Source organism: Drepanopeziza brunnea, assembly GCF_022702325.1.
Source record: "Drepanopeziza brunnea f. sp. 'multigermtubi' strain 214-2 chromosome Unknown ctg13, whole genome shotgun sequence".
NCBI classification, from domain to species: Eukaryota; Fungi; Ascomycota; class Leotiomycetes; order Helotiales; family Drepanopezizaceae; genus Drepanopeziza; species Drepanopeziza brunnea.
In genome coordinates, this window is record NW_027094076.1 from 2,061,355 (window position 1) to 2,077,143 (window position 15,789).

Below are 15,789 nucleotides of genomic sequence, written 5' to 3' on the forward strand. Positions count from 1 at the left end.
ATAGATCACACACACAAAGCAGGAGCAAGCCAGTAGGATTCTCAGAGGCAGTGCTGCCGTGAACCCCTTCCTGCTTTTCTCTTCTCTTCTCTTCTCTTCTGTTACCGCTGACGGTTGGTTGCCTTGCCGCATTGCTCTCTGTTTTTTTTTTTTTTTTTGAATTTCCGGGTTTTACTCCAAATTTTGTTTTTCGCGCTGGGGTTTTCCTGGATCATCAGAGATTGATTGCTTTCTTTCGACTTGCTTGTGGAAGGAAGCAAGCCTCGTTCGTTGGTTCCTAGATCTCCTGCTATCTCGGAGGGTTGTTTTTGTGATATACAGGTAATACATATATACATACCTACATACGTACGTGGTCTATCATGTCATATTTCCAGCACCAGCACCAGCACCAGCACCAGCACCATCGCCACCAAAACTCTCACGTCTCAGTGTCTCTGTGCCTCTCGATCGTCTCTCTCCGCAAATGCCTCCGTCACCACCATCTCTCATGGCCTTTCCACCTCCTTCTCTCTCCACCCGCTTCCCAGATTGACCACGTTCCTCAGACTTCCAAAGGCAAGAACATCACTGATCCTCTCCCTCCCCGCAAACAGCATGACCAGCCGATCCACGCCGGCCCCCCACCCCCCCGTCGGCGGCAGCGCCCACTCTAGCGCCTCGAGGTAGCTCTCATCCACGCTAGCGCAGTTCTCATCGTCCCTCCACTGCAGCTGCTGCACGAACTTCTCGCGCTGCGCCAGCGGCGAGTTCTCCTCCTCGTACATGTTAGCCACCTCGCGGTTCTGGATGAAGAGCTCGGCGCGCGCGGACACAGCCTGCGACGTTTGCGAGCAGCGGAAAGATTTTGAGAGCGGTGCCATGCAGGACGGGTGATGCGTGATGAATGTGGGGAGGGTGCAGCGCGGCTCAATGTAGATGGAGGAGAGCTTGTCGAGGAGGCGAGGGAGTGTCGGGGAGAGGGGGAGGGGAATGTCATGGGCCTTGAATAGGGCGATGGTGTCTTTTTCGGCGCTGGGAGAAGATAGGTCTGGGAGTTTCTCGCCGAGCCCGGCTTCGATGGCGGGGATGAAGGGGATACGTGCGAAGGGTTGGTGGAACGCTGCTGTGTCCATGACTGGCAGCGAGGTGAGGGTTGTGGAGATGAGAGAAGAGACTTGTGTCGCTATGCCCGAGAGCATTGCCTCTGTCATACTCATCAGCTGTTCCAGATCGGCAAAGGCCTTGTAGAACTCGCAGGTTGTGAACTCGGGGTTGTGCGTAGCGTCCAATCCCTCGTTCCGGAACGCCGGCCCAATCTCGAAGACGCGGTCCATACCGCCTATCACGAGTCTCTTCAGCCATATCTCAGGCGCGATCCGGAGAGCAAGTGTCTTGTCAGAGAACTCTGTTGCGACGGTGGTGAAGGGTTTGGCGATGGCGCCGCCGGCTTTATCGGCTATGAGGGGTGTCTGCACTTCTAGGAAGGAGTCTGCCAGTAAGAAAGAGCGGATGCTTTGGATAATGTGGGAGCGGAGACGGAGAGTCTCTACGACGGGATTGTTGACCAGCATATCAACATGACGGTTACGGACGCGGGTCTCGCGGTCGTCGAGGGTTCTTGGGAGGGAGGCAAGTGATGGCGAGAGAATCTCCGGAATATCCCATGCATTGACGGACAGCTCTCCCTTTTTCGTGACGTACGGGTTGCCGAAGACGGCTGGGCTCATATTAGCAGGATTCGATGGTGGCATGGATAGGATAAGCCGTACAGATTATGTCTCCACGCCGCAAGAGATGGTAGAACTTCTTGAACAACTTCTCATTGCTAGCCCCCAAGCCAGCCATGCGGCCTCCATCAAGCATGATCTGGACTTGCTTGCCATCCTGCACAACGTCGACAAAAACCAAAGACTTGCTAGCCACGCGGAAGCCACTCACACGACCTAAGGCATACACCCTCACATCAGCCCCTGCTCGCTTGTCTTTCTTTTACAACACACACACGGCACGCAGAAATTCAGGACTGGACGGGACGGGACTGGATGGACCAAAAGGGATGGACCAGAACGGTTCAAATTCTCTATTGCTCGTAAACAGCGCTCTCGTACCTCGCAACGTCACAAATTCACCCTCTCTCTTCTCCGCCGTTCGCATCTCCTTATACCTGTTCGCGAACTCCCGGACCGTGAGCGCAGACGGATCGCTCCGCACCCGGGGCCAGTCCAGGGCGCAGGCGGCCTTCAACTCTCGCATGCGGTCCTGCACGTCGCCTTTAGAATGCGCTTCGGGTTTCCGAGCAGGGTAGCCTCCTACAGGCTTGTGGGGCGAGAGCAGCACTTCCTCTCCCGGGGGCTTGGTTTTCGACGAGGAGAAGCGCGCGTAGGCCGCACTACGGACAGCAGGGAGGTCGGCGTGTAGGTAGGGCCGCAGGAAGCGGAGATTGGGGAGGGAGGAGGACATCTGCCGTAGTTGCTCTTGATTAGTGATGCTGTACAAGATGTAGATTCTTGATTGAAGGAACGGGCAGTATGAGGAGGGTCGTGTCAGACAACGGATCGATGTGAGATCAACCACCCGAAGGTGTCAGTCGCAACGGTTCTAATGTTATATTTGAAATCATCATTGTACCCTCGAGCGCGCCCAGGCGCACGCGATCAATCGTAAAGGAAAATGAAAATAAAAGATGTAACTCACAATGTTGTTCGGCCTGAAGCAGCAGAAAGCTTCAAGCTGGTGGGAAAGAAAGGGATAGATGGGTTCTGCGGTCGCGGATAAAATATATATGATCGAGACCCGCTAGCGCCCGCATAGGTATGGACCCGCTAAATTCTTTTCTGGTTTCTGCTCAAGCTCAAGCTTGCTTATTGACAGAATCCAGAGCACAGCATCAACAATCCCATTCCCAAACTTCGACCTCGCCTGCCCAATCACCCTTCACAAACAATCCACCACACAACCAAATTCCACACCATCGCCATGTCCATGTTTGGAATGGGAAGGCCGCAGCCTTCATCGGCAGAGAAGATCGCGGCCGCGGAGCAGGAGATGGACCTGGTGACGGATATGTTCAACAGGTAGGTAAACTTCTCACGTTCCGCATCCCCTTCCTTAAATCCCTCTTCCCCTCTGTATTTCACATCTGACCATAACAAATCAACAGACTCCAAAAGGCCTGCCTCACAAAGTGCATCCCCCCCACTTACCGCGAGGCCGAAGTCAACAAGGGCGAGGGCGTGTGCCTCGACCGCTGCGCGAGCAAGTTCTTCGAAGTGCAGTTGAAGGTGTCGGAGCTGCTGCAGAAAGAGGCCATGGCGAAGGGTGCGGGAGGGGGTGGTGTAGGCTTTGGAGGATTGTGAAGTGGGATGCAGGCAGAGATGAAGGGGAAGCTTTGCGGCTAGGAGGCGGGGATGTGTTTGTTATGCGCATGGCTGGATTCACGGATATGAGAGGATTGGGTGGGAGAGAAAAACAGAAGAGCCTTTTGGGGCATGTATGGTGTGTATTACTTCGCCGAGTTTGATGGGGAAGAAGCTGCTGGGTTGCTTGGTGCGACTTGAGGATCGATGAATGGACAACAGAGAAACCCCAGATGGGGAATTGTACTATAGAAAGAACGCTTGGAGGAACAGCCTTCATTCGCATCCTCTCAAGCCGCTGCTACTCGTATTACATACACTTCGCTATCTATTCATGCTGCCATGTAAATGCCCAAGGGTATCCCTAAAACGCCCGCTAAATGCTTTCTCTCTCTTCTTTACATCGACTCCCGCCCACTGTACCGTATTCATCATTGCTGTCGGTGTGATGCTGCGTTATTCGGCCCACGCGCTGCTGTGATGTTCGGCCCGGTACCTATTCCCGTAATCGACCTAACCAGCCAGTGACCCCAGCTCTCGGTGCTGAGCTGTTTCTCCAGAGCCTTGGCGCGTTGCTCTAAATCATCAACTTGCCTCTCGTACTGCAACACCCCGTCTTCTACATCTTGGACCTTGGAAATCAAGGCGTTGATTTCATATTCCAGCTTCGCGCCCAGGACTTCAATGTCCTTGATGGCTTCCATGACATGAGACCGTTCATGCCCAAGCATATCCTGGGAGTTCTGCTTGACAGCCTGGTACTGTTCCATCAACTGGTGGTAGAGCGCTTCGAACTCCTCTTGGTCAGTCGCTGCTTGCTTGTCGAGTTTCTCGATGCTTTCCACCTTCGCCTCCACCCAAGGACCTACTTCGTCTTGGAGATTGTTGATCTTCTCATAAAGGTTCTTGTAGTCCGAAGCGATCAATTCCTGCTTCCTTAAACCACTCCAGGTGTCAGAATCATCGCCGTCATCAGACAAATTGCCGATAGGCTCCCAACCCAGAATAGCATCCTCGGCGTCCGTAAACGACATTTGTCGCGGCCACCACGCATCATTTCGTCGTTTCGCGAGCATGGGAAACCCACCAGAAAAGCTGTGTCGGCGATGTAAAAGAACCTGAAAGTTGTTTGGATCGCGCAGCGCTTCCAGCAATGGTCCCTCCAGGTCTTGCTCGTCGTAGACAGAGCCCCCTACCGATGGATCATTCGCAATCACGTCTCGCCGGATCTCTCTAACTTGCTCGGCCCATTTCACCTCTGCTTCCGTATTGCTCTGCTCCTCTTCCGGAAGATTCACAAGTGGGAGGTCTGTCCGTGAGTCATTGGTTAGTGTTTCGATGTTCGGGATAGCTGCTGATACTGGAACCGAAGTTGGCTCTTTCGCCTTGGCCAATCCATTATGGTATAGACCTGGGGTGTCCTTCCAGGTGAACGATTTCTTTATCATTACTGGACTGATTGGGGTACCGATGGGCAGACCGAATGTGCTGGAGCTGTTATTCCCATTGAAATAGCCAGCATCGATGCCTTCATCCTTAGAAGGCTTGCTGTTATGACCTCGAAGTCCAACTGCATCCTTGATCCGACCAAAGCCGGACCTGGCATCGCTCATCTTCCCGGTCACGCTCTTGAAAACGGTCTTCCGTAGCTCTTTATCATTCGGGCTGTCAAGCATGCTTGCGGTCGATCCTGGAGGTTTGTTGCCATATACGGAGTGCGGGCTATCCTCCTTCTCCCGTCTCGTCTCTTCTTCTTGCGACGGAACAGAATCGGCCTTGTTGTGTGACCATATATAACCTCCGTGCTCATTCCTTGAGAATGACATGTTTCCTGAGTCAGGGAGGGTCAATCGTCCAATTTCACCATGTTTTTTTGGCCTGCCGTGCCAGAGCCATTTCGAGCGCTCTCCGTGAACAAGGCTGACAAATCGATCAATATCAAGAGTCTCGATATCTCCGATGCCCGGCTTGTCTCTTCCAACCATTCCTAAGACCATCTCACCTCCTTTCCCACTGAGTTCGGCGACTGTTGACTTGACGGCTTTTGGTACAGCCCATCCTTCGCCAGCGGCGGCTTTTGCTGTGGCCCTATGCAAACGATCCAGCGTTTTTCGATTCAGCTTACCTGTCCGCTCCAACTTCGATGACTTTTGAAACAGCTGTATACCTCTTTTCAAATTCCAAAGGTCGAAGGCATCTTTCCCAACGGGAGCTCCCCACCAATTGAGTCGGTTTCGAGCCCCCATCAGCATACCAAACATGGCTGCCACAGTCGTTGGCCCCAGCACCCCATCCGTAGGTTCGATGTTATAGTACTCCGAACCAATTTCTGTCCACCAGTCGCGAATTGCCTTCTCTGTCACATCGCATAGCATGCCATCTGCATACTCCTGATCTAACTTTCCAAAAACAAATAGAGCCGACTGGGCCATCTTGATAAGCTCTAGTACGGCGCCGTAAAAATCGATTCGGTCGCTAGCTTTGTACAATTGTATGAACTTGGCATGCGTAGCTCCAGCTGGCGGAGACAAGCTCATACCAGCTCTTCCGGAACACCCTAGCCTCTTGAGATTCTCATTGACTATAAAGTCCTCTCTGTGAGCCTTGATGTCTCCATCTGGAACGGGGATGACGGTAAGGGCCGAGGGAAAACCGCTGAGATTCGTAACCATGAGCATTCCCATTGATGTGTCCTTGGGCCGAGCATGGTATTGAGCTACGGCCTTGAAATATGCTTGCATCCTCGGCGACCACGTCTCCTCGTCTGTCGGTACGCCCAACACCGCTACCCACGCCACATGGTTGGAGTCCCCGGTATATGTTGCGATTACGAAGGTCGGGTGGACTCGGGAGCACGCCCATTGTTCGACGAGGTAGAGTTCGTAGCCTCTGAGGAGGCCTCTCCGCTCCATCACCACACATCTGGGCTCCTCTTCGAGATATCTAGTCCCGATCAACGATCAACGGTCAACGAAACGGGGCTGTAGCAGGCTACTTGTAAAGCCTACCTGAAAGCCACCGGGTCTGCGAATACCACGTTCCTTCGTTTGATGGAATCGTTTTTCCTGGCGGACGAGACCTGCTTCTTGGCCATCGGGGAGCCGCTGCCATTAGAGTTATGCTGCTGGGAGGTGGTCCTCGAGAGAGTAAGAACCTCCTCCTTGAGCATAGGTGGATCATGGCCCTGAGGGATGAATCTGGCGGCCATCCTTTCATCTACTAATTTGGAAGTGTCCCCCGCTGCCCCGTTGAGCCCCGGCCGAGTCGACTGGGGGGGTGGACGTGAGGCTGGAGCGCTGATCTGTGGGGCGAAGGCGACAAGGTCGAGGACGAGGACGAGGACGCGGTGATGGGAGGAGGAAAGGGAGGGAGATTGAGACGACTCATGATGGAGCAGTCATCCAGAAGGATTGAGGGTGAGGGTGAGGGTGAGGGTGATTTTGGGTCAAAACTGGATAGGGTGCGAAGAGTTAGAGCGACGGTTGGAAAGCAACAAATAGGTATGGTCGATCGATGGATTGACTGACCCGACGGGCATGGCACACGTGATGTGATGTGATGTGATGTGATGTGATGTGATGTACTACTATAGTGGGTACTGGATGTACTGGGTGGAATGCTGACCTTGCTTGGTGGTGGATGTGATGCTTGCTCATGGCACCTGTGACCTGGGCCTACGTACCTTGTCATCTGCATCCGCCCGTACGGACTCCGACTTTAACTTCAACTTCAACTTCAGATGCTGAGATCAACACCAACACCAGCCACCAATGTTTTCTCTCCCTGGGATTTTCGGCCCATAGCGAGCAAGCGAGAGGCTCCTTACTCGTACCTAGCTACCGACATCTCTACCTGTTTACATACCTACCTACCTACCTGCCTTCCATCAGACCGACCGACTGACCGACCTACCGACCGACCATGGATCAACTCCAGATAGAGCTGGCGAAGCTGCGGAGGGACGCGAATCTCCAGCAGAGCATAGACGATGTCGATAGGATCATTGAGCAGCTGGAGAAGGCGCGGGATACCATCATGACAGGTGAGATGCGGAATATATCTGCTAAATTACCTCCGACCTCTATACTAACCACCAACTCTCCCAGAGCCCGACTCGGCGGCCATCACTCTCGCAAAACTCCAGAACCCAGTGCAGCAAGGCTTCTTGAAGGTCAACGAGGACCTCAAAAAACTGAACAAGGGCCAGAACAGCTTCGGGAAAGCTCTGGATAAGGTATGTACATGCAGACAGACAAACAAACGGGCGCAGTCGGGCACCATCTGCCAGAAATCTGCTGACCGCTACTAGTATTTCCCGGTCAAGGCTCTGCCCACCGAATACGACGCGCTGGCCTCCCACCGTTCCCTCATCAACCGCGCCGTCGCCATGCACCTCCTGCGTGAAGGCCAGTTCGACGTGGCCTCGACCTTCCTGACCGAAGCCGTGGAAAACCCGCCGCAATCGCACGCCACGTCCGCCACACCCAACCCAGCCCGCAACGACTCGTCCGACCTGTCCTCCCTCAAGTCCAAAGAGCTGCAGGAGAATTTCGCCAACATGTACCAGATCCTGCACGAGCTCAAGAACCGCAACCTCCACCCGGCCATCTACTGGGCGCAGCAGCACAGCCGGGGCCTCGAGAATAGGGGCAGCAACCTCGAGTTTGAGCTGTGCAAGCTGCAATACGTGTGGCTGTTCCTGGGGCCAGAGGTCAACGGATTACCGGACGATGGAAATAATGGGCCCTACGCCGCGTTTGAGTATGCGAAGAAGACCTTTGCCCGGCACCAGCTGCGCTTTACGAGGGACTGTCAGCAGCTCATCGCAGCCATGGCCTTCAGAAGTAACCTCAAAGGCTCGCCTTACATGCACCTCTTCGATACCTCCTCGATCTGGTCCGAAATCTCGCAATCCTTCACCCGGGAATTCTGCTCCTTACTTGGCCTCTCCCCAGCCTCCCCGCTCTACATAGCCTGCACCGCTGGGGCCATTGCCTTACCTACGCTCTTGAAACTAGCCAGCATCGTGAGAGAAAAGAGGACAGAATGGACCACGCAAGACGAACTCCCCGTCGAGATCGCGCTACCGAAGAGCATGATCTTCCACGCCATCTTCGTGTGTCCCGTGTCGAAAGAACAAACGACGGAGGCGAACCCGCCGATGATGATGCCGTGCGGCCACGTCGTCGCTAAGGAGAGCTTACAGCGTCTGAGCAAGGGGAGCAGATTCAAGTGTCCGTACTGCCCGAACGAGAGTCTGATGCGGGAGGCGAGACAGGTGGTGTTGTAGGTTTATTGGCTGGCAGATGGGTGGCTGTATTGATGGGCTGGACTAGGCTAGGATGGAGGGGAGGGGAGAAACTTGAGTTTGAATTTGATCTTGAAGCATTGCGTTTGCAGCATGGCGTTGACGGAGTTGCTTTTAGCTGAGTGGCAGGGCGTATGGCTTGGATATAAGGATTGGACCGGACGGGTATGCATGGATGAATGGATTAGGCGAACTGGCTGGCTGGTGAGACTGGGCGGGAGGAAATGTCATGGGCATGGGCATTGGTAGTAGTATTGGCATTGGCATTGGCATCGGCGCAATCATAGCTATGAATCCATCGATAGTAACAACGATGAAGACCAAACAATCAATTAACCAAAAATCATTCTATGATTCATCTTTCGCTCAGCTCAGCTCAGCTCAGCTGTTACGCCGTCATTACATACGTACGTACATTACAGCCCAGAGAATAAGTCTCAAACTCCGAGTCTCGAGAATAGATAATATCGTTGCTAATTCCCCGCAATAAGCAAAGCGAGCGAGCGGATAAGGCTTTCACGTATTGTAGCTAGTTCCAAGAGCAAGGAACTTTGAGGACCATGCCACTAGAGACCATGTACATTGTAATGTCGGGATTCAAATCCGCCAATTCATCGACATCTGAGCAGAAATCCTGTCCAATACTCGTCAATTGGTCCTCCTCGCCGTCGACGACCGTATAATACCCATAATCAGTGCCCGGGATCCTAGAGCAATCGCGAATTCGAGGGTATCTGCAAGGAACTCTTATATAGTTATGCGTAGTGATCGGAGGGTTCGGGTTTAGATTTTGCAAGTTTGTGACAGAAGTGCAAAAGTCCGCCGCGACATTACTCCAAGTGTCGAGGTTTGTCATGGAGTAAAAGCCGGTACGGGGAAGGTCGCTAGCAGGATCGGTCCAGCAGGTTCGACGGAGAGCGGTTGCGACGCCGAGGAAAGAGGCGAGCAAAAGGTTGTTATTGAAACGCATGATAGAATTGGTAAATAAAAGTGATCGTTTTCACGAATTGAGCTTGTAAGAAGTTTGTAGAGCACTACCGGTATGACGATAGTATATAATATAAATGAAAACACAAAGAGGACTTGCTTATCTTATAGGTATAGCTGTGCCTGCGAAGTGGCTCGGCAGTTTTCGTATATATACTTTTTATTGCTAAGTACTTCTCGTAACACTGTACTACCCCCCCTTGAATACATGTCGGACCCAGTTTAGGCCCATAAATCATAGAGCGGTGGTTTCTTAATGGCTCAAAGCCCTGTCGACTCCACTGTATAGACTAAATATTGGCTCAAAGATACTTTTCAAGGCTGAATCTTTATGAGTTAATTGGTTTAAGCCCTAGTAAGATCCCTTGCGAAATTATACTTTCGATATGTGCTCATAGGGAGGGATAATACAAGTATAAAAAATACGAGCAATACGTAATCGTCGGCTCGCCTAAGTAAGCCTTACATTCTTTCAGTTTTAAAAGATATAAATAGACGTTTAAAGTCGTATAAAAGGGCGGTGTACGTAGTATATTTGTTTCAGTTGGCCTTCCGTGAGTCGAAAATCGTTTTACGTATAAATAGTGAGACTTGATAAGATCCCTTGCAAAATTATACCTTTGATGAGTACCTACTACGTATGTATTCATAAAAGAGGAACCAGGAGGTTTATAGTGGGAACTAAACTTTGAGGCACCCTCGAGGGGTAATACTTACGCCTGTACCGTGGTATATACTCGCTGATTACGGCATACAGTACAGTCAGTACAGTACAAATACCCAAGCCAACTCCCTCTCACTCCTTCTCCTTTTCCATGAGATTATTCTTAGGGGATGTAGATTCGTAGGGGAATGGGGAGAGGAGAGGAGAGGATGATGGTAAGTAAGCAAGTAAGCAAGTAACTAAGTAAGTAATAATAAGCCTTGACCCGACGGACCGACCGAACGACCAACTGGCTAGGTACGGTAGGTAATAGACTGAAAGGATGTAAGGAGGCCTACGAAAGCGAGCCGACGATTACCGGTAGGCAGGCAGGCAGGTGGCCCCCTTCCCCCCCTCCCCCCTCCCCCCTCCCCCCACCAAGAGCTCGCAGGTTGCAAGGCAGCGTACTGATTATTAGGCTAGCTACTTACTATACAGCCATCTCTATCTATCGATACTCCAAATAAATACCCATCAGCTAAACGCCCAGCTATGCCTAAGCCCCAGTTTTCTCTTCCGAAAGAATCGCACATCTTATATCGCAGAACGAAATCCCATATCGCAAATATAGCCCCAGAAATCATGTCATGATACGCTCAGTAACGCCTGCCCGCTCCCCAGGCGCCGTCCGTAACACCAGGAACCCCACCCAAATCTACTCCATCATGTCGGCCAGACTCTGCACCTCAATGACACTCTTCTGCGCAGCGTTACGCGAAACGCGGTAGTAGCTGTCGGTGAAATCGTTGCACTTCATCTCCTTCAGGAACTCCTCGTCATGGGTGATGATGATGAGCTGAAAGTTGGGTTGGTGGCGACGTTGCTCGATAATCTTGTGGAGCGAGCCGGCCAGTGCCCTTATATTGTCTTCATCGAGGTTCGTTGTAGGCTCGTCGAGGGCTATGACCTTCACAGGTTTTAGCAAAATCAAAATTTGTAGCTAGTTGAGGACATACTCCGCAATTGACTCCAAAACACTCAGCAAGAGCAAGACGAATGATGATACAAGCCAAGACCTTCTGACCAGCACTGCATCGACCACGCATATCCATCTCAGCATCCTGCTTGACCATCACGACACGGTAGTTGAAATTTCTTCTCGTCGTCGTCGTGGAAACATTCTCGTTGTCCGATCGAACCATGATCGTATCAACATCGGTGCCCTGATAGGTGGCACGCCACAGTTCACCCGCAATGGAATTGATTTCCTCCATCTTGACGCTATGGAACTGCAAGATGGCACTGTCCAGTGCCTTTGTACACTTCACCATGTCGTCAATAGCGGCCTTGGTGGTTTCGACCTCAATGTGAGCCTTGCGGTAATCTTCGGCCGCACTCTTGTAGTCCGTCTCATAATCTTCCATGGTCTTGCCAAGGTCTTCGTCTTTGGCCGTGATAGTTCCCGTGATCGGACCTCTCTCGGCAGTCTTGAGCTCGCGGCGCTTCTCGGATCTGTTGTATTCACGGAGGTACATCTCATATTCCTCATCGGCGTTGTGAGTTTCGAGCTCAGCAATCTCTGTTCGAACGGCTTCAAGCTCGCGACGAGCCTTTCTGTAGCGGATGTTGTCTTGGATATCCTTCTTGGTCTTGTCGCTGTCAGCGATACGGTCTTTTAGCTTATTGATCTCTTGGACGATAGCCGCAATCTCCTTCTCGATAGTTTCCTGTTCGTCCTTGAGGCGCTTGATTTCTCTCGTACAAGCCTTGAGCTTGTCCGGTCCGCCGTTCTCAATGTACCCATTGATCTCGTCTTCGACAATCTTGAATTTGTTGACAGTCGAGGCGACCTTGTCCTTCGCAGCCTGTATCTCATTGGCCTTCGTGTCTCCGCGTAGCTTGACATCCTCATGTTGACGGCGGGCCTTGGCAAAGTCAGGCTCTAAGGACTCGAGCTCCGCATCAGCCTTGCTGACCGTGGCCTTCTGCTGATTGATGTATTCTCTGAACTCGTCGATCGCCGATATGATATCTTGCTTTTTCTCCAACGCATTCTGTGCTCTATCAAGCTCGGTAGTGGCAGCTCCTAATCGCCTTTCAAGATCAATGATTTCGTTTCTCGAGTTCTCCTTGTCATTGACCAGTTTCTCAATCTTCGGCTTGAGAGCCCTGATCTTTTCATTGCATGCTGCAATCTGCTCACCAAGATCGTCGATGGTCAATGAACTACCAGATAGCATGTCTTGGGATGAGAGCTTTGTAATTTCGTTCTCATGCTTGAAGATCTCATTGTTGTACTTGGTGATATCAGAGACGGCTTTCGCGAAACCCTCCATGTCTCTCTTGGCAGATTCTTCATCATAGACAAGCCTATCATGACGCTCGCAGGTTGCCACTCGGGTCGCCTTTTCGCCTTCGAGTCTCTTGATGTCATTATTGAGGGCTGGGATCTCGATATCCTGCAATTTCTTGCACACATCGTATAAAGGGCGGGCAGGTTCGGCAACTTTGAAAGCTTTCTCGTTTGCCTCCAGTTCCTCCTTAAGTACTTCCTTGTCTAGATCAGCGATCATCTTCTTTAGCTTAGTGGACGCATGGGCTCGCTGCGTCTGGTTGGCGAATTCTCTCTCGCAAAGTCGGCAACAGTTTTTCTGATCGATTGTTTCAATGAACTTGTCGTACATTTGTTTGAGAGAGCCCGCACCAGTGCTTAAGCTTCTGCATTTGGCAAGGTCTGCTTCCAACTCTTGGTACTCTTGCAAGTACTGATCAAGCGTCGTGATTTCCACTGGATCTTCACCCTCAACCTCGAGGATGGAAGTAAAGAGCTTTGCTTGGTTCTTTTGCAACTCGTTGTTCTTCTTGGCAAGCGAAGATCGAGCTGTCTTGAGTTCAAATCCAATCTCATTCAGACGCTGTATCGCATTGTCCTGGTTAGCCTTGGCATCGTCCACCGCGCTCTTACGTTGCTGCAGAACGGATTCATATTCAGTTGCTAGATTCTGGGGAGTCCAGTTTCCGATAGCCTCTGTGAGCTGGTCCTTGTATGTAGAGATCATCGCGTTCAGGGATGATCGAGATTCCTTGGCCTGCTGTTTCGCGTAATCAAGTGCGGCTCGGTCCTTTGCAAGCTTGTTGCTTTGAAAAAGCTCATCGTTCAGCTTCTCCAGCTGCTCCTCCAGCTGCTGCAGGCGACTCTTCTCGGCCTTCAACTTTTGATCCCACCCAGCAGCCTCGGCCTTAGAAGTGGCCTTGTCGAGCATCTCTTGCAATTCGTTGATCTTCGATTCCAGTACAGCTTTTGCGCCTTCGTCTATGCTAATGGAATTCATCTCTGATTGCTTGAGGCGAATCCTTCTTTCATTGTCAGTAATTGCCTGCCCAGCATGAACCTTCTCCTGCTTTAGGGTGGCCTGACGATTCTCGAGCTGTGACAGTACGCCTTGCGTCTGCTTCAGCTCTTCACTTGTGGTCTTTCGAGCACCAGCCAGCTCGCGGTCCTTGTCTTTCGACAGCTTGTGGAGCTTCCCTACGAATTGTCGAATAGCATCCTCTCCGAGGTCGCCGTCGTAGCCACGTATCGAGTGCTCTTGAGCAGCTTCTTGAATGTAGTTTACACGCTGTATCAGCTGGCGCTCGTAAGTCTCTTGTTGTGACTGGCGTTGACCCTGTTCGATTTCCTTTGCAGATATCTGCTCGCGATTCTTCTTCACATCTCTTCCCAGGTGGTTGTGCTTCTCCATGAGCTCTACTCTTGATGTTTGATAGTCCGCCATTCGTTGCTCATATTGGCCAAGAGTATCTCTAAGCCATTCATCGCTTTCTTGGAGTTCAGTCAAGTTGTCCGACAAGCTTTCCAAGGTATACTCATAATTCTCGGCTTGTCCTCGCTTCTGAGCCAGACTGTACTTGACCCCCTGGGCAGTCTCCAAAAGACCTCGCTTCTCCCGTGAGACTTTCTCGGCATCGGCAATTTCCCGATCTAGGGCAGATCTCTTCTCTGTCAAAGCATCGATCTCCTCCTGCAGTCTGTGCATCTTATGCTCGATCTTCACAGACATATCCTTCAGCTCTTTGAAGTTGCTCTCATGGATCTTGAGCTTCCCAAGGTTCTCCTGATGTCCTTTCTTGACCTTGATGATGTTCTCGATGGCTTTCGTATATTTTTGGGCTTCAAAGATCTCGTCGAACTTCAACTTTAGTTTCGAGGGCTCTAGCATGGGCCAGAGGGATTCATCTTGGTGGCAGAATATGACATTCTCAAGAATGGCAGACGAAACCCCAAGCTGCTGTGGGACGATCGCGTTGCAGTCTGCTACGGTCGAGGATATCGAGATGCGTTCGCCGCTCCGCTTGGACTTCATCATGAGATTGGACTCGAGCGTCTTGAACTTTTGAGTCGTTTTCTGGACCGTGAGAGACATGCTTCGGCTAACAACATATTCGGACTGGACACCGTTCCGGAAGCCCAGCTTGACCTGGGCCAGTACCTCCTTCTCTCCGATCAACTGCAGAAGTTAGTAATGTGGGCCATATGATGATTAGAAATATGGAAGGGCGCACCTTCGGATCGTGGACAAAGGCGCCGTTCTTGGTGTTCGGGGGCAACTCGCCGGTGGTCGCGTACTTCAGGCACTCAATGATAGTCTAGGCAGCTTAGCGGAGGATCTACAGTGCATAGCGTAGATGTGTCTGTCCCACGTACCGTCTTGCCCGATCCGTTAATACCGACGATAAGAGTGAGAGGGGTCTGGAACTTGAGGCTCATCTTGTCCTGGTTATCGAAGGAGCGAACTCTGTCGACGAGTGTTAGCTTGGGTGTGCAAGTTATAATGTCATTGAGATATATAGCTTACCCCCGGATACTCAGGTTGCTGATGGACGCTTCGCGAAAGTAAGTATGAGGGTATGGAACCCGATCGTCGCAGAGACAACTTACACCTGTGAGAGTTAGCTGTAGCTTGGATATTTCCTGAACGCCTTGGGCTTGGGGAGCAACTTACATCTTGGCCGTGACTTCTGATGTTACTCGAGGGCGAGGTATTTGCGGGATACCATTGGGAGACGGCTGACGGTTGTTGAAAGAAGGTGTCTGTCGAGAAAGTGGATGGGGGGAGGTTGAATCGGTTCTCTTGCGAAAGAAGACGCGAGCCCGGCGCGTGAGTCACGTGTGTATTACACTAGCGCGATGCCTCAGTTCTGCTTGAGCTACGGGCATGGCATTGATGGACTGATACTTGATTATGTGTATGGATATATATATATCTATCTATCTATCTATATCTACAAACAAATCACCTGGAGTTTTGACCCCGAACAAAGAGAGCGCCGGATAACGGATGCATCATAAACGATACACCACGACTCGGTGAATCCCCAGGAATTTTTCGGATATCGATAAGTACTGATCTTCCCATCTCACCTACCTGGAACCTTGCGCCTCGCTAGACTCACACGCACCCACATCTCTCTACACTCCATGCCACGCCTCGCCTCGCCTCACTATGATCAGA

The 15,789-nt window shown here is 51.5% G+C and overlaps 6 protein-coding genes across 6 annotated transcripts; 2 read left to right on the top strand and 4 right to left on the bottom strand.

Moving 5' to 3' along the window:
* Positions 1-488: 488 nt before the first annotated feature.
* L3040_007724 (uncharacterized protein) lies at positions 489-2,882 on the bottom strand (the record flags this gene model as incomplete). Its single annotated transcript, XM_066154960.1, has 6 exons — positions 489-1,699; positions 1,752-1,925; positions 2,091-2,241; positions 2,296-2,442; positions 2,677-2,689; positions 2,866-2,882. 6 exons carry the CDS (start codon positions 2,880-2,882, stop codon positions 489-491), a joined length of 1,713 nt encoding a protein of 570 aa, XP_066010836.1.
* Positions 2,883-2,958: 76 nt separating this feature from the next.
* L3040_007725 (uncharacterized protein) lies at positions 2,959-3,338 on the top strand (the record flags this gene model as incomplete). The annotated part of the gene is made up of 2 exons (XM_007291693.1): positions 2,959-3,056; positions 3,143-3,338. 2 exons carry the CDS (start codon positions 2,959-2,961, stop codon positions 3,336-3,338), a joined length of 294 nt encoding a protein of 97 aa, XP_007291755.1.
* Positions 3,339-3,769: 431 nt separating this feature from the next.
* On the bottom strand, positions 3,770-6,546 carry L3040_007726 (uncharacterized protein; the record flags this gene model as incomplete). Its single annotated transcript, XM_007291692.1, has 2 exons — positions 3,770-6,281; positions 6,347-6,546. 2 exons carry the CDS (start codon positions 6,544-6,546, stop codon positions 3,770-3,772), a joined length of 2,712 nt encoding a protein of 903 aa, XP_007291754.1.
* A 713-nt stretch (positions 6,547-7,259) lies between these two features.
* L3040_007727 (uncharacterized protein) lies at positions 7,260-8,628 on the top strand (the record flags this gene model as incomplete). The annotated part of the gene is made up of 3 exons (XM_007291691.1): positions 7,260-7,380; positions 7,445-7,572; positions 7,648-8,628. The coding sequence occupies 3 exons, from the start codon at positions 7,260-7,262 to the stop codon at positions 8,626-8,628; spliced, it is 1,230 nt and encodes a 409-aa protein (XP_007291753.1).
* A 547-nt stretch (positions 8,629-9,175) lies between these two features.
* L3040_007728 (uncharacterized protein) lies at positions 9,176-9,616 on the bottom strand (the record flags this gene model as incomplete). The annotated part of the gene is made up of 1 exon (XM_007291690.1): positions 9,176-9,616. One exon carries the CDS (start codon positions 9,614-9,616, stop codon positions 9,176-9,178), a length of 441 nt encoding a protein of 146 aa, XP_007291752.1.
* A 1,375-nt stretch (positions 9,617-10,991) lies between these two features.
* L3040_007729 (uncharacterized protein) lies at positions 10,992-15,494 on the bottom strand (the record flags this gene model as incomplete). Its single annotated transcript, XM_066154961.1, has 7 exons — positions 10,992-11,243; positions 11,293-14,784; positions 14,840-14,923; positions 14,982-15,072; positions 15,133-15,217; positions 15,280-15,295; positions 15,456-15,494. 7 exons carry the CDS (start codon positions 15,492-15,494, stop codon positions 10,992-10,994), a joined length of 4,059 nt encoding a protein of 1,352 aa, XP_066010837.1.
* Between the last annotated feature and the right edge of the window lie 295 nt (positions 15,495-15,789).